This window comes from Benincasa hispida, chromosome 2, assembly GCF_009727055.1.
Source record: "Benincasa hispida cultivar B227 chromosome 2, ASM972705v1, whole genome shotgun sequence".
Classification (NCBI taxonomy): Eukaryota; Viridiplantae; Streptophyta; class Magnoliopsida; order Cucurbitales; family Cucurbitaceae; genus Benincasa; species Benincasa hispida.
Window position 1 is genome coordinate 38065723 of NC_052350.1, and position 21696 is coordinate 38087418.

At 36.5% G+C, this 21696-nt stretch overlaps 1 protein-coding gene across 1 annotated transcript; it reads right to left on the bottom strand.

Moving 5' to 3' along the window:
* Positions 1-18113: 18113 nt before the first annotated feature.
* LOC120072082 lies at positions 18114-18659 on the bottom strand. Its single transcript, XM_039024500.1, has one exon. It carries the CDS (start codon positions 18657-18659, stop codon positions 18114-18116), a length of 546 nt encoding a protein of 181 aa, XP_038880428.1.
* Between the last annotated feature and the right edge of the window lie 3037 nt (positions 18660-21696).

Genomic DNA, 21696 nt, shown 5'->3' on the forward strand with positions numbered 1-21696 from the left:
TATCATGATTGCATATCTCTGCTAGTTAATTTCGAGCTCGCACGTTTCCTCATAGTTCATCTATGCTTAATTTTACCTCGATAGAAATGGTTGAATGTGTATGCTTAAGATTTATAGGCTAACCTTGAATTTTGGCATTGCATGCTTAATTTAGATTCAAAGAATAAATTGGTTAATTGAAAAAGGATTTTCCTGACTTTTAATCGACGCGATTGAATCCTTATTCTTAATGCATATGTTTTTATAATTCTATATGATCGCTAAAATCCTAGTAGAATCAAGAGCATATAGTTTAATAAGGGCATGGTCTTTCTGTTGGAGTTGATGCCCTAAATCTCGTAGGTTCATATAGTTTGTAAACATTGTATGAATAAACTCATTATGTATTAATAAAATATGTGATATTTTATTCATGGTCTATAAAATATGTGATATTTTAATTGCATTAACCACAAACCAATAAACTAACATCCAAGGTTATCTTTGTAACTTAAACATGTATGTGGAGACATACAGGTGCATCATGCTTATGTGATAATCTAAATGGTCTGTAGTAGATGGATAAGGCTGGGTACCTTATCCTGGTGACACTACGAGTATGGCCCGCTTTGTAGGTATTACAATTATTGTAAAGTGCTATAAATGATGTGATCCTGATCATTCATGTATTAGACATGTGAGCAGGGATATTCTATACAAAGGAGTTTGTATAAGACTAGACCATGAAAAGTTTAGTCTCATTATATAATATTGTTCATAATAGAGACTTACATTTCATTAAGATGACCATAGGTAACACGATCTAAATCCTGAATGAGTTGTGAACTCCTGCCTATGAGGCCGATCCTTTGATTTGTATGGGCGAGAGTGGCCAAATCGTCAACTCAACAAGCCTACTATTTTGGGGATTCACCTGATTAGGGAGCTAGGAAAAGAACACAGCTACACAAGATAGAATTCATTCCTTCCCCGAAGTAGGGGTAAGTAGATAAATTTCTCCCTTAAGGACTGATTCTGGGTCTTGAACAATGTGGCGCCACACTCTCTCCTGGCTCAAGAGGGGTTTAGTCATAGTGGGACTATGATCTATTGTTTATTAGAGGGATCAGTGGTACTTAAGGAGTTAGATGTAACTACAGTGGTACTTGGTTCGAGTTCTATCTTGAAGAAGATCTTCAAGTTGTACATGATTGTTCGAGGGGAAATTCGTGAAGAAAAGATTCTTCAAAGGTATATTTCTTGAACTCTTTTCTTGTAAAAGCATGTTGTAATTTAATTTTAAATGCATATCTATTGTACATTTACTGTAAACTTTGTATTTGATAATTAATGGAATTTGGTCGATTCACTTTCGCTCAAGGTTCTCTTCATATGAGTTCCTTCAATTGGTATCGGAGTCAGGTTATAGGTTTCTGATTCCAAATTCCATTCTTATATTGAATCATTTACAGTATTGGTGGGTTTTATTATCTGCATTCTGTTTATATGATGAATGGTTGTGGATAAATTTTGTATGGATGTTTTCAGGATAGAACTCTCAGTTTAAGGCTTTCTTTAAATTTACAAAGTTGGTTTATAAGGGCCCTGTGTTTTCGGGCATTATTATTACAATTGAGTCTGTAAATTTGTTAGCTTTGAGTCACTCGTGGTGTTCCAGAGGCTTCAAAGAAGGGTTGCAGTTCGTAGTTTCGATGGAGAAGACAAAATAGAGGATCTGAATCGTGTAGCTAGAGCTAAATGATCGGGTAGCTTTTATTATGCGATCGTGTAGAATTCGCTACATGGTCATGTAGCATTTTCTAAACAATCAAATAGCTAATGCTACATGATCATGTTGTGTTGGCTATATGATCGCATAGGCGCTCGCTTGTTGAACGATCATGCAGTATTTGGATATTCGATGCATGCCTGTGTGCTACACGATCGCGTAGATTATCATGCTCATCGCATAGTCATTAGCTACGCGATCGCATATTGTTGCATACTCGACGCATGGTCCATTTACTACACGATCAACTACAAGGTGTTTTTTGAGGAGCGGTTCGGGTCGAGCGGTTCAAGGCCCGGTTCACCTGTTCCAAACCAGTTTACTCAAATTTTGTAATAGTTAGCATTTGTTTTTCCTTTTAGAGAGGTTCTATCCCGATCCATCAACTTTTAGTATAAATATACATGTGATGTATGTTTTATATTATATGTCATAATGTATGTCATATAGTTTTAAAACCCACCATAGGTTATGCATTTATTTTCATGCATCATTTTATATTATAAATGTTATAATATACTAGTATGCATGATTTAAATTACATTAAGCATGCTCATGCATCATATAATATAAGAGTTATAGTATATGTATGCATGCATTATAGCATATCCATGCATAATTTATATTATAAGTGTTATAATATATGGTTGAATGGTTGTATGGAATGTATGCTATAGCATGATTCATTACTTAGTTATATAAATGTTATATATTAGTAATGAATGAACATTGCATGAAGCATGACATTACCTAAGATTAATTTATAAATGTTATAATTAACTTATGTATGCCTATCATGCGATGGTTGGTTTTAATTGTTTCATTTATTTATAATTGTTATAATAAATGAAATTAGAATTAAAATCAATAATAAAGAGTTGCATGCAAACCTTAGGTTATAATCATTTTTTTAAAATTGTTTTAAAATATGATTGTGATAGACCGAAGATCACAATTTTAATGAGATTATATCTAAGTTTAATCTTTTAAATCGGTCTAATATGATTAAATTGATTCCTAATAAAAGATTAAATATGTAACAAATGTATCTATAAGGGACCTTTTTGTTGGGTTTTATGTCCTAAAACTCGTGGTTTGTAAACAATTAAACTTATTATGAAAATTCAATAAGTTGTTATTGAATATATGAATTGCATATTTCGTTTTAGAAATAAATCCAATAAACTAAAAGATCTATGACTATTACATGAATACTTGAACTTTATGTGGAGACATAAAAGTGGATCAGTTTCGAGTAAATAGTCAAAATGATCTATAGTATATGAATAAGGTTAGGTGCCTTATTCAGGTAATACTATCGGATGCGGCCCACTTTTTAGTTGTTACAGGGAGTTGTAAAGTGCTACAGACGAAGTGATCCTAATTCGTACATGTCATGACATGAGAAGTAGGGGCATATGTGCAATGAGTTTGTACAAGATCGGCCACAAAGTAAGCCACTTTTACTTTGTAACGTTGTTTACTATTTAAGACTGACTATTTCAAAGCGATGACCTAGTTAACTTGATCTTAATCCTGAGCTAACTATGAACTTCTGTTTATTTAGGATTATCCTTAGATTTTCATAGATGAGAGTTGGCTCAACAGCATCGGCTCAATAAAACTCCATTTCAGGGGTAAGACTGGGTAGATAACTGGAGACATAGGGCGTAAGATGGAATTCACTCCTACTCACTTTTAGGGATAGTAAAGAGGTTGTTCCCTTAAGTGCTGACTCTGGATCTTGAACAAAGGGCCCTACCATCTCATTAGCCTGAGAGGGACTCGGTTTGTTGATCGAATCATAAACCAATTATTCATTAGAGGATTAGTGGGACATAAGGAACAAGAGGTAATCTCGGGGGTAAAACAGTCATTTGATCCAACATTATTATGAACAACCTATGAAGAATTAACTTACTAATCATGGATATATCGGTGGACATAATATATCTACAGTGAGGGGAGTGCAACTCTAGGCTTTAGTGGAGTGACCCAGTAGTTAACGAATGGGGGTTAATTCGGTGTAAAGAGTTTAGCCAATTAATCTCGGATCGTTGGAGTCCACGAGGTCCCCTTACCAGCTCACAAATGGATTAGCCTTAGAGTAGCGTGATAAGTTAATTTGAAACGTTCAATTTAGAATTAAGAAAATTAGTAATTATATGTGATATAATTACGCGTTTAATTTTATAATTAAACAAATTTGGAGAATCAATTAATATTTAAATATGATTTAAATATTAAATTCATGAATAGGGATTCATGAAGGTGAAATTAGTGTCAAATTAATTTAATATTTAATATTGAATTAATTAGAATTAATTAAATTGTTTAATTAATTATTTATTATTAATTTTATTAGAAAATTAATTAATGAATTAATTTTTAAATTGATAAAGATTTCATTTTTTGAAAATATGATTTTGGAAATCAATTAGAAAATCAAAGTGAAAAAAGATGGAAAATGGAAAATCCCAAAAGTGGAAATCAATTAGAAAATCAACTCCTGTCTTTGATGAAAGTGTATTAAAGCGTTTAATGAAACTTAAATCAAAATTGTTTAATCATCAAAGACAAGAGTTGTTTTTTAGCAAATTAAACAAACACTTAGATAAAATCAGTAGCCAGATTTTTCTAAGTTAATTAACCCTCAGTAGAACACTCAGTGGGAGGAAAATGGGGTATATGATACTTCAATTTTGCCTCTATATATTTCTCCCTAAAAGTTCACACCGTGAGATCTACTTTCGACCTCGAGGCACCATGGGTGTCCTCTTAGGGGTGGCATTTGGGTAGATGAATAACAAGGTGAATGGGGAGAGTGTTTATAGTGAGTGGGATTAGGACGTGTGACAACATATCCCTCGGTCTCTCTTATTACGTTGAATAAATTTTCATGCATTGCCTCGAGGCATCGTGGGTGTCCCTCTAAAGGATGGTTGTATTGCATGACAATTTATTTGATCTCTAGAAATTGATGAGGTTGCTTTAATCTCTTGTTCCAATCGGCTTTTCCCTACGGTTGGCTCATTGGCGCGGGAATCTAGAACCTAAAATGAGGGGTTACACTTACACACAATTGTTAAGGATGTTAACAAATTCTGGACCGAACAATGGTGACTATTAGTTATAGTTACAAGGAGTTCTTTCTGTCTAATGGTTAAGAATGTCACATTTCAGTGAAGGGGCACTTGATCACCCTACGATGACTTTTGTCCTGTCTCACTAAAACATAATTGCAAAATAGATGTCACTTAGGGTACACTAGAATATCTTGCTAAAATTTGATTGATTTTCTTAAAAATGGTTTAATGCAAGTAGACTAAAATAAGTTTGTTCTTTTTCAGCAAATTTAAAATGGCTACCGCTACTCTTAGCTTACTAGCTGCCAATAAATTAATGGGCGAAAACTACGCTAGCTGGAAAAATACGATTAACACTATTTTAATCATCGATGACCTGCATTTCGTCCTAATGGAGGAGTGTCCTCCCATTCCACCTCCCAATTCTCCTCGAAACGTTCGAGAAGCATATGAGCGTTGGACAAGGGAAAATGAAAAGGCTCAAGCGTATATCTTGACAAGCCTTAATGAAGTCTTGGCCAAGAAGCATGAGCCCATGCTCACACCCCATGAGATTATGGAGTCCCTGGGGGGAATGTTCGGACAACTGTCTGCACAGCTTAGACAGACATGAAGCTCTCAAGTACACCTTCAATGCCCGTATGCAAGAGGAGGCATCTGTTCGAGAACACGTTCTCAACATGATGATCCACTTCAATGTGGTGAAGATGAATGGGTCAAGCATCGATGAGGCCAGCCAGGTAAGCATAATTCTGGAATCTTCACCTGAAAGTTTCTTGCACTTCCATAGCAATGTTGTTCTGAACAAGATTGACTATAACCTGACTACCCTGCTTAATGAGCTACAAACCTTCCAATCCTTATTGAAAGTAAGAAGAAGAAGGGTGAAACAAATGTGGCTTCATCTTCTAAAAAGTTCCACAAAGGTTCGACCTCTGGAACTAAGTCTATACCTTCTTACTTTGGCACCAAAAAGTGGAAGAAGAAGGAGGGTAGAAAGGGGAAGGTTGCTGCTAGCCTGGCAGTTGCTGCACCAAACGGTAGACAACTTGTCAGGTTGACAAAGGAAAATGTTTCCATTGCAACCAAGATGGGCACTGAAAGAAAAACTGCCCCATATATTTGGCAGAAAAGAAGAGGGCCAAACAAGGTGAATGTGATTTGCTTGTCTTGAAACTTGTTTCTTGAAGAATGATGATTCTGCCTGAATTATTGACTCTGAGGCCACTAACCATGTTTGTTCTTCATTTCAGGGAATTAGTTCCTGGCGGCAACTTGATGTTGTGAGATGACGATGCGAGTTGAAACCGGGCACGTCGTCTCAGTTGTGGTAGTGGGAGATCTCCGGTTGACTTTGCAGAACAAATTTCTCATTTTGAATGATGTATATGTAGTTTCTGACTTAAAGAAGAACTTAGTTTTTTTAAAGGGTTTGTTAGAACAATGTTATCGTTTAAACTTTTCTTTTAATAAAGTATTTATTACAAAGAATGGTGTAGATATATGTTATGCAAAACTGGAAAATAATTTGTATGTGCTCAGGCCGTTAGCAACAAATGCCTTCCATAACATAGAGATGTTTAAAACTGCGATAACTCAACATAAAAGACTTAGAATTTTTCCTAAGGAAAACGCCCAACTTTGGCACCTAAGACTAGGACACATTAATCTTAATAAGATTGAGAGGTTGGTAAAGAATGGACTTCTAAGCGAATTAGAAGAAACTTCTTTACCTGCGTGTGAGTCATGCATTGAAGGCAAGATGACTAAAAGGCCTTTTACTTGAAAAGATCATAGGGCCAAAGAATCCCTAGAACTAGTACATTCAGACCTTTGTGGTCCGATGAAAAGTTAGAGGAGGTTATGAATATTTCATCACTTTTATTGATTATTATTCAAGATATGGGTACATTTATTTAATGCAACATAAATCTGAATCTTTTGAAAAATTCAAAGAATTCAAGGCTAAATTTGAAAATGCATTAAATAGAGATTAAAACATATCGATCTAATCGAGGTGGAGAGTTTATGGATTTAACTTTCCAGAACTATATGATAGAACATGGAATAGTATTCCAACTCTCAGCACCTGGTACACCTTAGCAAAATGATGTATCATAAAGGAGAAATCGAACCCTGTTGGACATAGTTCAGTCTATGATGAGTTATAATTCATTACCTAACTCGTTTTGGGGTTAGGTAGTAGAAACTGCAACATACATCCTGAATGTGTTCCCTCTAAGAGTGTTTCCAGAACACCTTTGGAATTATGGGATGGTCGTAAAGCTAATTTATGTCATTTCTGAATCTGGGATTGGCCAACACATGAACTTGAGGCTAATCCTAAGAAATTGGAACCACGTTCAAGGTTATGCCTATTTGTGGGCTACCCCAAGGGGACGAGACATGGTTATTTCTTTGATCCTAAAGAAACAAAGTATTTGTATTGACAAATGCTACTTTTCTTAAGGAACACCACATAAGGGAGCACAGACCCAGAAGTAAAATTGTGTTGAATGAGTTTTCCAAAGAAACTACTGAATCTTCAACAAGAGTTGTTGAAGAACCTAGCACCTCAACAAGAGTTGTTGAAGTAGGTTCATCTAGTAGGTCAAATCCACCTAAAGTGTTGAGGGAACCTCGATGTAGTGGGAGGGTTGCGAAGCCACCTATTCTCTATATAGGTTTAACTGAAATCCTAGCTATAGTAGCTGATGGCAAAGTTGAGGATCCATTGTCTTACAAGAAGGTAATGAAAGATGTTGACAGAGATGAATGGATCAAAGCCATAGATCTCGAGATGGAGTCTATGTACTTCAATTCAGTATCAGATCTTGTAGATCAACCTGATGGGGTTAAACCAATAGGTTGTAAATGTATCTATAAGAGGAAACGAGGTGCTGATGGAAAGGTGCAAACCTTCAAGGCTAGACTGGTGGCAAAGGGTTATACCCAGGTAGAGGGAGTCGACTATGTGGAGACTTTCTCACCGGTTTCCCCACTTAAGTCTATCTGGATCCTTCTATCCATTGCCTCATATTATGACTATGAGATTTGGAAAATAGATGTCAAGATTGTTTTTCTGAATGGCAATCTTGAGGCATTTATATGGTGCAGCCCAAGGGATTCATAACCCAAGGTCAAGAGCAAAATATTTGCAAGCTTAATCGATCCATTTCTAGACTGCAAGCATCTCAATCTTGGAACATAAGATTTGATACTGCGATCAAATCTTATAGCCTTGATCAAAATGTTGATGAGCCTTGTGTATATAAAAAGATCATCAACAATTCAATAGTTTTTCTAGTGTTATATGTAGATGATATCCTACTCGTTAGGAATGATGCAGGTTTACTGACTATAGTTAAGAACTGGCTAGCGACCCAATTCCAAATGAAAGATTTAGGAGAGGTTTAGTTTGTTCTAGGTATTCAGATCTTTCGAATAAAAAAAAAAATGCTAGCACTTTCTCAAGTGTCGTATATTGACAAGATGCTTGTCAAGTATTTGATGCAGAACTTCAAGAGGTGTCAAAGCCCATCACACTTTATTGTCATAATAGTGGTGTTGTGGCTAATTCCTAAGAGCCTAGGAGTCATAAGCGCGGCAAGCATATAGAGCGGAAGTATCATCTCATCCGAGAGATTGTGCATCGAGGGGACGTGATTGTCAAGTGGGAGATTTTTGGGGTTGATGCCTTAAATCTCGTAGGGTTCTATACTTTGAAAACATTGTTTGAACAAACTCATTATGTATTTAATAAAATATGTGATATTTTATTCATTGTCTATAAAATATGTGATATTTTAGTTGCATTAACCACAAACCAATAAACTAAATTCCAAGGTTATATTTGTAACTTAAAACATGTATGTGGAGACATACAGGTGGATCATGTTTAAGTGATAACCTAAATGGTCTGTAGTAGATGGATAAGACTGGGTACCTTATCCTGGTGACACTACGAGTATGGCCCACTTTGTAAGTGTTACAATAGTTGTAAAGTGATACAAATGATGTGATCCTGATCATTCATGTATTAGACATGCGAGTAGGGATATTCAATACAGAGGAGTTTGTATAAGACCAAACCACGAAAAGTTTAGTCTCATTATATAAAACTGTTCATAATAGAGACTTACATTTCACCAGGATAACCATAGGTAACACGACCTTAATCCTGAGCGAGTTGTTAACTTCTACCTATTGGGGTTTGTGCCCTAAAGTCTCGTGTCCTATAATTTGTAAACAACTTTGTAAGAACACTTGTGATGTATAATATATATGATATTTACTTCACTTCTTGACTTTACCGCAAACCAATAAACTTAATATCCCTGGTTGTCTTTATGTAACTTAAGCATGTATGTAGTGACATACAAGTGGATCATGTCTTAAGTGATAACCAAAATAGTCTGTAGTATATGGATATAGGAGGGAAACCTTATCCTAGTAACACTACAGATGTGGCCCACTTTGTGGAATTGTTATAAATGTTGTGACTTGTCACAGATGGTCGATCCTGATCATTCGTGTAGTGGACATGCGAGCGGGGGCGTCTTATACAAAGAGTTTATATAAGACCTGACCTTGAAATGTTAATGTCTTGTCATATAACTCTGTTCATGACTGAGACTTCACTTTACTAGGATGACTTTAGGTAACATGACCTCAATCCTGAGTGAGTTGGGAACTCCTGCCATTGAGGGTGGTCCTTTGATTTTCATGGGTGCGAGTGGCCAGAGCGCCGACTCAAACCTACCATATTAAGGATTCGTCTGATTTGGGAGCTGGGAACTCAGCTTCACAAGATAGAGTTCACTCCTTCCCTAAAGTAAGGGTAAGTAGATAGATTGATCTCTTAAGGGCTGATCCCGGGACTTGAACGATGTGGCGCCACGCACCTTCTCATGGCCCGAGAGGTGTTCACACATAGTAGGACTATGTTGTATTGTTAATTAGAGGGATCAATGGTACTTAAGAAGGAAGATGTAATTACAGGGGCAAAACGGTAAATTGGCCTACTGTAATTATGAGCTTCTGTGAAGGGTCATCGTACTGATGATTGGTTATATCCAATGGACATAGAAAAATATATCTATGACAAGAAGAGTTCAATTGTCGGTCTTTAGTGGAATGCCTGGTAGTTAACGGATGGTGGATATCATGACTAAAAAATTTAGTCAGCTATTCACGTACCGTTAGAGCTTCAAGCCATAAGTCCATAAAGTCCCCTTAGTAGCTTAGATACAAGTTGAGAGTCAGTTTTTGGGTCAATTTGAAATTTTCAAATTGATAAGAGGGAGTTCGATTATATATGATATATCTGAAGGAGTTAATTAAATATGATATATATAAATTTATGTATGAGATACATTAATTTGGAGGAAATTGGATATAAATATGATTTATATCTAGTGGAGGAAAAATACTATAATTAATATATGATATTAATTTATATGTTATGAATAGGATGAGATCACATTCATTGGACGGTTAAAAGGGAAATGGGACGACGTCTCTTCTGTTTTAATAACGAGCGAGTGAGGTGAAAGATCACTTTGAGATGCATAAATAGCTGACAGTGTGTTAAGCATGAGATGTGCTGACATTGTGTTAAAGAGTGTGTCATCGCTTAGAAAATGAGTGCCTATACGATAGTGCCTGCACGATTGCTTACCTATACGATATTGCTAAGCGATCGCTTACCAATTACATCTTCGCAAGCTATTTACTAAACGATCGTTTACCTTTTTCTAAGCAATCGTTTAGCTCTCGATATTTACTAAACAATCGTATAGACGATCGCTTAGATTTTCCTACACGATCGTTTAGACGATCGCTTACCCTTTCCTACACGATCGTTTAGACTATCGCTTACTTCTTCCTATACGATCGTATACGTCACCTAAACGATCAAGTATCTAGTCTATGCAATAGACGGGTTCATCTCTCACTTGCTTGATCGTTGTGTACGATCTCTCTTCCTCCTCCTCTCTACCAAATCCGAACAAAGCCCACACTTTGGATTCTCACTCCAAGAATACTAAGGGCTCTGAGTGGTTGTGTCATCTCTATTTCCTTCTGTTTGAGTGGTGATTGTTCGAGGTAGACGATTGGGGTTTAGACTTGCTGTCAAGAAGAAATCTTCAACTGGTATGATCTCTTGATCTCTTTAGCATTCTGAATGCATATTAATACGTTTGAATGTATATGTGGTTGTTCTATCACAATGAATTGGAATGATCTGCTTCCGTTCGTAGGTACTCTTGAATACGAGTTCCTTCACTACCTATGAGGGTGGTCCTTTGATTTGTATGGGTGAGAGTGGCCAGATCACCGACTCAAAAAGCTTACAATTTTGGGGATTTGTCTAATTGAAGAGTTGAGAACACAGTTACACAAGATGGAATTCACTCCTTCCCCGAAGTAGGGATAAGTATGCTCCCTTAAGGGCTGGTTCCGGGTCTTAAACAATGTGACGCCACACACTCTTCTGGCCCGAGAGGGCTTTAATCATAGTGGGACTATGATCTATTGTTCATTAGAGGGTTTAGTCAAATGGTAATTTGGTTTAGCTGTACTTACGAGTAATTTATGAAGGGTCATGTACTGTTGACTGGTTATATCCAATGGATGCAGAAATATATCTGTAGTACGAAGAGTGCAGTTGTCGGTCTTTGGTGGAGTGCCCGACAGTTAACGAATGGTGAATAATGTAATTAAAGAGTTTAATTAATTATTCATGTACCGTTGGAGCTTCAAACTACAAGTCTATGAGATCCTCTTGGTAACTCAAAAAAATTTAGTTGAGAATCAATTTTTGGATTAATTTGAATTGTTAAAATTAATAAAGGGATTTAATTATATATAATATAATTAAAGTGTTTCGATTATATATGATATAATTGTCATAATGTATTTGATACATTATAGCTTAATGGGAGGAAATAAATATTTGAATGAGATTCAAATATATTTTCTATGAATGTGATTCATAGTTGTTAAATTTAATATAAATATGATTTATATTAAATGCCATATAATAGAGAAAAGAAACTATAGTTTATATTGTATGTGATACAAAATTAAAACTATAGGTTATATATTATATTTGATATAACATAAAATTTAATATAAATATAATATGATAAGTTAGTTATCGTATTTATTTATATTATAGTATTATTATTTGAATAGTATGGAAGGGAGTTACAACTCTCTTCCCCATCTTTTCTCTCCACTCACATTAGTGGGTGGTGGTTATCTTTTATGGTAAGAGGAATAAAAGAAAAATTATTTTTCTTCTTCCTCAACGTTTTTTCTGCCAGTGTGTTGAACGATTGAGTGAAAAGTACATAAGTGTTATGTGAGTTTGCCTTGTGAGAAAGAGTGCTCAATCTTCTTCCTCCTCCATATTAATCTTCCCCTCTAAACCAAAATAGTCAGAGCCCACCACTTCTGGGTTCTCACTCTAAGAATATCGAGGATTCTATTTTGGTAGTGTCCAATTTTGGTTCGAGTTCTATCTTGAAGAAGGTCTTCAAGTTGTACATGACTGTTCGAGGGAAATTCGTGGAAAAGATTCTTCAAAGGTAATATTTCTTGAACTCTTTTCTTGTAAAAGCATGTTGTACTTTAATTTTAAATGCATATCTATTGTATATTTACTGTAAACTTTGTATTCGATAATTAATGGAATTTGATCGATCTGCTTCCACTCAAGGTTCTCTACATACAAGTTCCTTCACTTTCCAACCTTAATTAATAATTATGACGCTTGATTGATTTCGATTTAACTGATTGTTAGCCTTTGTAGAGATTAGTTAAGTTGAATCGATTTGATAGTCGTGCATGCATAGAATTGAATGTTCATTTAATTTTCGATTTCCATGATAGAAATTGCATAGGAAACTCTCTCTTGCTCTTAAGCGGCATTTACCATTTACCACTTTAGTGAGAAAAATAAATTAATGAAACAAATCACGCTTTCTTGCAGATCGACTCGGACTTACCACTGTTGCTACGTCTTTGTAGTGATAGTAGTAGTTTGGTAATTATAAATTTTCTTTTGATCAAGTTTGAGGCTTATTAACGATGTAGGTCTTGAGCCTGTCACCTGACATTATATTTAGCAAGAAACTTAGAAATGATACGGTTAAGAAAATGCATACCTTCACCACTTTTTAGTGCCCTTGGCATCCCAAAGCACGAAATGTTTCTGGTTAAAAACTTTGAAACGGTCACCACATCATTTTTGGCACATGCTACTACTTCAACCCATTTGGATACATAATCCAATGCTACTAAGATGTATTATTGTCCACAAGACTGAGGAAAAGGCCCCATAAAATCAATGCTCCAAACATCGAAATAGTTCAACTTCTAGTATGTTGTTAAGTCGCATTGCATCCCTTGAAGAGATATTACTCGTGCGTTGGTATGGGTCACACTTCATTACATATTCCTTTGCATCTTTGAAAAGCGTGGGCCTGAAATACCCACACTAAAGAACTTTAGCAGCAGTTTTTTGTCCTTCAAAGTGACCCCTATAAGGAGAGTCATGACATTTAGCTAGGATGCATTGCATTTCAACTTCGGGGACGCATCGATGCATGATGAAATCTGGGCCTTGTTTGTATAAAAACGGTTATCCCAAGAATAGAATTTGCTGTCATGTGCAAGCCATTTCTTTTGTTGGCCATTGAAGTCTTCAGGGAACTATTTTATGTTTAAGCAATTGACTATGTCTGGGTACCATGTTTCTTCTCCTCAAATATAAGTATGTATTTGTCAGGGAACGCACCTCGAATCTCAGCTTGTCCCAGTTGTGTCTCTTTGTTCCAATCTTGACAGGTGATTGGCCACATAGTTCTCAGTACCTTTTCTATTTTTAATTTCTACATCAAACTCTTGTAGCAACAGCACCCAACAAATCAATCTGAGCTTTGCGTCCTTCTTGCCCATCAGGAACTTAATAGCGAAGTGACCTGTGTAGATTATGATGGGAATGATTCCCTAAACTCTCGTGTCCTGTAGTATGTAAACACAGTTTTGTATGAACACTTGTGATGTATAATATGTGATATTTTCTTCACTACTTGTCTTTGAACATTGGATGTTTTATTTGCTTTACCACAAACTAATAAACTAAAATCCCTGGTTGTCATTATGTAACTTAAGCATGTATGTGGAAACATACAAGTAGATCATGCCTTAAGTGAGAATCAAAATGGTCTGTAGTATATGGATATAGGAGAAAAACCTTATCCTGGTAACCCTACGGATGCGGCCCGCTTTGTAGAATAGTTACAAGTGTTGTGACTTGGTACAGATGGTCTGATCCTGATCATTCATGTGGGGACATGCGAGTGGGGGCGTCCTATACAAAGAGTTTGTCTGGGTACCATGGTTTCTTGTCCTCAAATCTAAGTATGCATTTTTCAGGGAACACACCTCGAATCTCAACTTGTCCCAGTTGTATCTCTTTGTTCTCCAATCTTGACAAGTGATTGGCCACATGGTTCTTAGTACCTTTTCTATTTTTAATTTCTACATCAAACTCTTGTAGCAACAGCACCCAGCAAATCAATCTAAGCTTTGCATCCTTCTTGCCCATCAGAAACTTAATAGCGGAGTGATCTGTGTAGATTGTGATGGGAATGATGCCCTAAACTCTCGTGTCCTGTAGTTTGTAAACACAGTTTTGTACGAACGCTTGTGATGTATAATATGTGATATTTTCTTCACTACTTGTCTTTGAACATTGGATGTTTTATTTGCTTTATCACAAACCAATAAACTAAAATCCCTGGTTGTCATTATGTAACTTAAGCTGTATGTGGAAACATACAAGTAGATCATGTCTTAAGTGAGAACCAAAATGGTCTGTAGTATATGGATATAGGAGGGAAACCTTATCCTAGTAACCCTACAGATGTAGCCCGATTTGTAGAATAGTTACAAGTGTTGTGACTTGCTACAGATGGTCTGATCCTGATCATTCATGTGAGGACATGCGAGCGGGGGCGTCCTATACAAAGAGTTTGTATAAGACCTAACCACAAAGTATTAACATTTCGTTATATAATATCGTTCATGACAGAGACTTCATTTCACTAGGATGACCATAGGTACATGACCTCAATCCTAAGTGAGTTGGGAACTTCTGTCTTTGAGGGCGGTCCTTTGATTTGCATGGGTGCGAGTGGCCAAGTCGCCGACTCAAACCTACCACTTTGGGGATTCATTTGATTTGGGAGCTGGGAACTCAGCTACACAAGATGGAATTCACTTCTTCCCCGAAGCAGAAGTAAATAGATAGATTTCTCCCTTAAAGGATGATTCCGGGGCTTGAATGATGTGATGCCACATACCTTTTCATAGACCAAGAGGTGTCCACACATAGTAGGACTATGTTGTATTGTTCATTAGAGGGATCAGTGGTACTTAAGCAGTTAGATGTAACTACAGGAGCAAAACAACAAATTGTCCCAGTATACTTACGAGCATCTGTGAATGGTTATCGTACTGTTGATTGGTTATATCCGACGAACACATAAATATATCTGTGGTAAGAAGAGTTCAGCTGTCGTTTAGTGGAATGCCTGGCAGTTAACAGATGCCAGATCTCGTGGCTAAAGAGTTTAGTCAGCTATTTACGTACCGTTGGAGCTTTAAGCCATAAAGGTCCTCTTGGTAACTCAATGGATTCAAGTTGAGAATCAGTTTTTGGGTCAGTTTGAAATGTTCAAATTGACAAGAGGGAGTTCGATTATAAATGATATGATTGACTTTATGTACGAGGCACATTAAATGGAGGAAGATGGATATAAATATGATATATATCTAGTGAGGGAGAAAACACTATGGTTTATATGTAATATTAAACTATAGGTTAATGAATATAATATGATTATATTTATTTTTTTAAATTTGGACAATTATAGGATAATTATGCCCGGTGTTTTCTCCGTAACCGTGTGTTAGTGGGAAGTTTCAACCTGTTTTCATAACTGAAGAATAAAATGAAAATCGTTTTCATTTTGCAAAAGATCACGTAATTCGCTCATGCATGGTGTATAATGCCTATCGCTAAGCTAACCGAGAGATTATACGATAGCTCGAAGTTACTACATGATTGTATATAAGTGCGCATCTTTCTAAACGATCGCCTAAGTTTTACTAAATGATCGTCTAGCGTCAAGCGTTTACTAAACGATCGTCTATACGATCGCAACCTTTTTCCTACACAATCGTATACCTTCTTCTAAACGATCAAGCATTTTTTATATGATAGACTCTGCCCTTCTCCCACTTGCTTGGTCGTTGTATATGATCTTTATATCCTCCTCCCCTCTACCAAATCCCAAAAGAGCCCACTCTTTGCATTCTCACACCAAGACCAGGGTTCCAAGTGGTGGTGTCATCCTCATTCTTCTGTTCGTGTGGAGGCCGTTCGTGAGTAAACGACCGGTGGTGTTGGAGGACGATTACTTGGACATTCCAACAAAATCTAGAGAAGTAGTCCTTGTTCAAAAGAATGAGTTTTGCTGAAGAATGAGTCTTCAACTGGTATGTATTCATTCTCTTATTGTTTATTTGGAAAAAGCATGCCGGTAATTTGTAGTATAAAGCATATCTGTTCTATTAGAATGTAAATGCGGTAATTCTATCATAATGTATTTGGAACGATCCGCTTCCGCTCAGAGGTACTCTTGTATAAGAGTTCCTTCAGATTGTTGATGACGCATCAACTAGATGAGCTCTGAATTTTTCAATGGAGAACACTACCGCTAACATTTCTTTTTTCGTAGTGGTGTAATGTTCATGGGACTCATTCAATGTCTTCGATGCGTAAGAAATGAGGTGTATTAAGTTTCCCTTTTTCTGACCCAACATGGCTCTAACTGCTACATCACTTGCTCACACATTAGAATGAACAGTTGCGTCTAGTCTCGGGCTATTAATATCGAAGCAGCAGTTAACACATACCTTAAAATCTCGAATGCGTTGGGCCAATCTTCATCGAATATGTAGGGTCTGTTTAACTCTAACAATGCGCTTAGTCATCGCGCGATTTGAGAAAATCATAAACCTTCGATAAAAGCCTGCATGTTTTAACAAACTCCTTAAAGCTTTAACATTGGCAGGCAGAGGCAGTTTGGCTATGACATTAATTTTTGCTTCGTCCACTTCCAATCCCGCTTTGGACACCTTGTGTCCTAGAACAACACCTTCAATCACAATAAAGTGTCAATTTTCCCAGTTCAGCACCAAGTTTGTTTCCTCACATCGAGCGGAGATAACCTCTAAATTGTTTAAGCAGGTTTGATAGGAGTCCCCAAAACTGAGAAGTCATCCATAAATATTTTAACAAATTGCTCAAGGAAGTTAGAGAAAATTTCCACCATGCACCTTTGAAAAGTTCCTAGTGCGTTGCATAGCTCGAAGGGCATGCGTCGGAATGCAAATGTCCCAAAGGGGCATGTGAAAGTTGTTTTATTCGGGTCTTCTGAAGCAAGAAGGATCTGGTTGTATCCTGAGTATCCATCTACGAAACAATAAAGTTCTTTGCCAGTCAGTCGATCGAGCATTTGGTCAATAAAAGGAAGGGGAAAGTGGTCTATCTTGGTCGCTGCATTGAGTTTTCTATAGTCCATACATATGTGCCATCCTGTGACAGTTCTGGATGGGATGATTTTATTGTTGCTATTGACTATTACAGTGGTGCCTCCCTTTTTGGGGATGCATTGTATTAGGCTCACCCAGCTACGGTCAGAAATGGCGTAAATTACCCCTACGTCGAGCCACTTTTTAATTTCTTTCTTTACCACTTCTTTCATAACAGGATTTAGCCTGCGTTGAGGCTCGATTGATCCGGTTTTCCCTTCTTCCAATCGAATCTTGTGCATACAATATGAAGGGTTGATTCCTCAAATGTCAGCCATTGTCCAGCCAATTGCATGTGTATGCTTCTTTAATATCTACAAAAAAGAGAGCTTGTTAGGCTGAGAAAGATTAGTTGGAATAATAACAGGCAAAGTATTATTAGGTTCAAGAAAAGCGTATTTTAAATGGTTAGAGAGATTTTTTAAATCGAGCGTTGGTGGCTCATCTAGGGAAGGACGCGCTGGTTTCGTCTACCGCTCATCCAGACTTAGCAGCTCAAATCTTCTTATAGTTTCACCCAACGTGTGGACCTCACAAACTTGGTCCATTTCTTCTTCAGGCAGTATAGTTGAGTCGATACGTTGACATTACTTTGCATCATCTAGGAATTTTAATGCGTTCAACACATTGAATTTAACTTCCTGATTGTCTACACACATGGTCAATTCCCCCTCATGCAGGTCTATCAAAACTTTTTCGATAGCAAGGAATAGGTGTCCGAAGATTATTGGAACATCCTGATCAACCTCATAGTCTAAGACGATGAAGTCCATCGAAAATATAAATTTGTCAACCTTTACCAAGACATCTTCGAAATTTCCTTCAGGGTATGTGATAGACCTGTCAGCAAGTTGAAGCATTACAAAAATAGGTTGAGCTTTACCAATTCCAAGTTTCTTGAAGATTGAGAGGGGCATTAGGTTAATACTTGCTCCAAGATCACACAACGAATTCCCTACATCTATTCTTCCAATTGAACAAGGAATGGTAAAACTGCCAGGATCCTTCTGCTTTTTAGGAATGTTGTTGTTGATCAACGCAATACACTCCTTTGTTAATGCTACTGCTCCCAATTCACTGATTTTTCTTTTCTTCGTTAAGACATCCTTCAGGAATTTTACGTAGCTTGGCATCTGTTCTAGTACTTTTATGAGGGGAATGTTGATATGTGAAACTTGTAGAAATATAAGTTATTCTGCCTGTTTTATCTTATACAATTAGGAAAAAGCTTTGAAAATGCGACGATTTGCTAAGAAAATTCATAAAAATAATTGCAACATGTGATCGCACACTCTCAACGCCTCATTTGTCTATTTTAAAGCTAAATCATTTTGTTTAAGTGCAGAATGTCTGCTGACATAATCAAATGAGAAATCTCAACGCTTACTCATGATTGCATAACTAAACAAGTTGGTGACTCCAGTCGGTGAGACATGGCGCAACACTTGGTGGTGGAGGTCAAATCAAAGATTGAGTTGGTGGTTGATAAGAAAGCTTCGTTGCAGAGCCAATGAACTTCTGACGCACAGCAGGTGGCGTATCAGGGTATGGAATTTAATGCACCTTATCAACACAATCATAAGCAAGAGAAGAAAAGCTATCCTCATCGTCTATAAATAGCCATGAAATCACCATGCAAAAGAGGAAAGAACTTGCTAAGAAAAGAATTAATCATACAAAATTTTTCAAATGAGCCCTTTCTCTTACATCCATTCAAAAACATTAGTGAGAGCTTCGGTTTCCTGTGGGAGTAAAAGAGAAACTCCATCTTTCAATACATATAGTGAAGAATTCATTGAGGAAGCCGAGAGAAACAAGAAATTTTTGGGAATGTCCTAAACTCGCAATTCATAAATATTGTTAACATATTCTATTTATCAATAAAAGTATTATTGAGTATTTTTTTTCAATAAATTGTTATTGGTATTGCATTCTATCATAAAAATCCAATAAATGAATCCACGACTATAATATGAATACTTTAACTTTATGTGGCAACATAAAAGAGGATCTAGTTTTAGTATATAGCCAAAATGGTCTATAAGTATATGGATGAGATTGGGTACCTCATCCTGGTGACACGATTGGATGTGGCCTATTTTGTACATTGATACAAATGATGTGAGTGGGGACATCCTATACAATGAGTTTGCATAAGACAGAACTTTGAAATAGTCACTTTTGTTTATAACGACCTTTTACTGTTAAAATTGACTATTTCAAATTTAAACCTTGTTAGACATGGTTCGTTTGATGATGAGTTATGCTCAGTTACCTCATTCGTTTTGGGGATATGCTATACAGAATGTCGTATATATTCTGAACATGGTTCCCACAAAAAGTGTTTCAGAAACATCGTATGAGTTATAGAGAGGATATAAAAGTAGTTTATGGCACTTCTGAATCTGGGGATGCTCGACACACGTGTTGGTGCAAAACCCTAAGAAATTGGAACAACGTTCAAAATTATGCATATTTGTACGATACACTAAAGAAACAAAAGGTGAATTGTTCTATGATCCCCAAAAAGATAAAATATTTATATCGACAAATGCTACATTCTTAGAAGATCATATTAGAAATCATCAACCTCACAATAAACTAGTATTGAATGAAATGACCAAAGATATTATAGATAAATCTACAAAAGTTGTTAATCAAGTTGGTCCATCAACAACAGTTGTTGTCCCATCACATCCTTCCCATGAGTTAAAAATGCCTCGACGTAGTGGGAGGGTTTTTCATCAGCCTGAATGCTACATGGGTTAAACAGAAACTCAGGACATCATATCTGATGATGGCCTAGAGGATCCATTAACCTTTAAACAGGTAATGGATGATGTTGACAAGGAACAATGGATAAAAGCCATGGACATGGAAATGGAGTCAATGTACTTCGATTCTATCTGGGAATTTGTAGATAAACCACATGGGGTTAAACCTATAGGTTGTAAATGATCTACAAGAGAAAGCGAGACCAAGCTAGCAAGGTGCAAATCGATAAAGCCAGACTTGTGGCAAAAGGTTTTACCCAAAGGGAGGGGGTTGACTATGAAGAAATCTTCTCTCCTTTTGCCATGATAAAATCAATTAGAATACTTTTATCCATTGCCACATATTATGACTATAAAATATGGCAAAATGGATGTCAAGACAGCTTTCTTGAACGACCATCTTGACAAAAGTATTTTCATGTCTCAACCAGAAGGGTTCATTGAACAGGGTCAAAAACAAAAGGTTTATAAGCTTAAAATATCCATTTATAGGTTAAAACAAGCTTCTAGATCCTGGAATATAAGATTTGACATTGCAATCAAGTCTTATGGCTTTGAACAGAATGTTGATGAACATTATGTATACAAGAAAATAGTAGTCAACAAAACTGTAGCTTTCTTGGTCCTTTATGTTGATGATATCTTGCTCATTGGGAATGAGACAAGTTTTCTTGCTGACATAAAGAGATGGTTAGCATCACAATTTCAAATGAAAGATTTGGGAAATGCTCAATATATTCTTGGGATCCAAATTTTTCGGAATTGCAAGAACAGAACCCTAGCACTATCTCAAGCATTTTATATTGACAAGATGTTATCAAGGTATAATATGCAAAATTCCAAAAAGGGGTATATTACCTTTTAAACAAGGAATTCATTTGTCAAAGGAACAGTGTCCTAAGACGCCTCAAGAAGTTGAGAAAATGAAAAGAATTTCATATGCTTCAGCAGTTGGGAGTTTGATGTACGTTATGTTGTGTACACGTCCTGGCATATGCTTTGTAGTAGGAATCATCAGCAGGTTCCAATCTAACCCTAGACACATTCATTAGACTGCTGTCAAGAACATCCTCAAGTATTTTCGGAGAACGAGGGATTATATGCTTATGTATGGGCCTAAGGATTTGATCCTTATGGGATACACTGATTCTGATTTTCAAACTGATGTAGATTCTAGGAAATTTATTTCATGATCAGTTTTCACTCTTAACAGGGGAGCTATAGTGTGGAAAAGCATCAAACAGAGTTGTATAGCTGACTCCACGATGGAAGCAAAATATGTAGCTATATGCGAAGCAGAATATGTAGCTGCATATGAAGCAGTATGGCTATGCAAGTTCCTGTCAGATTTGGAAGTAGTTCCAAATATGCATATGCCCATTACCCTATATTGCGA

Coding starts and splice junctions, on each gene's coding strand:
- LOC120072082 (XM_039024500.1), bottom strand. CDS start 18,659: ATGCCAAGCTACGTAAAATTCCTGAAGGATGTCTTAACGAAGAAAAGA.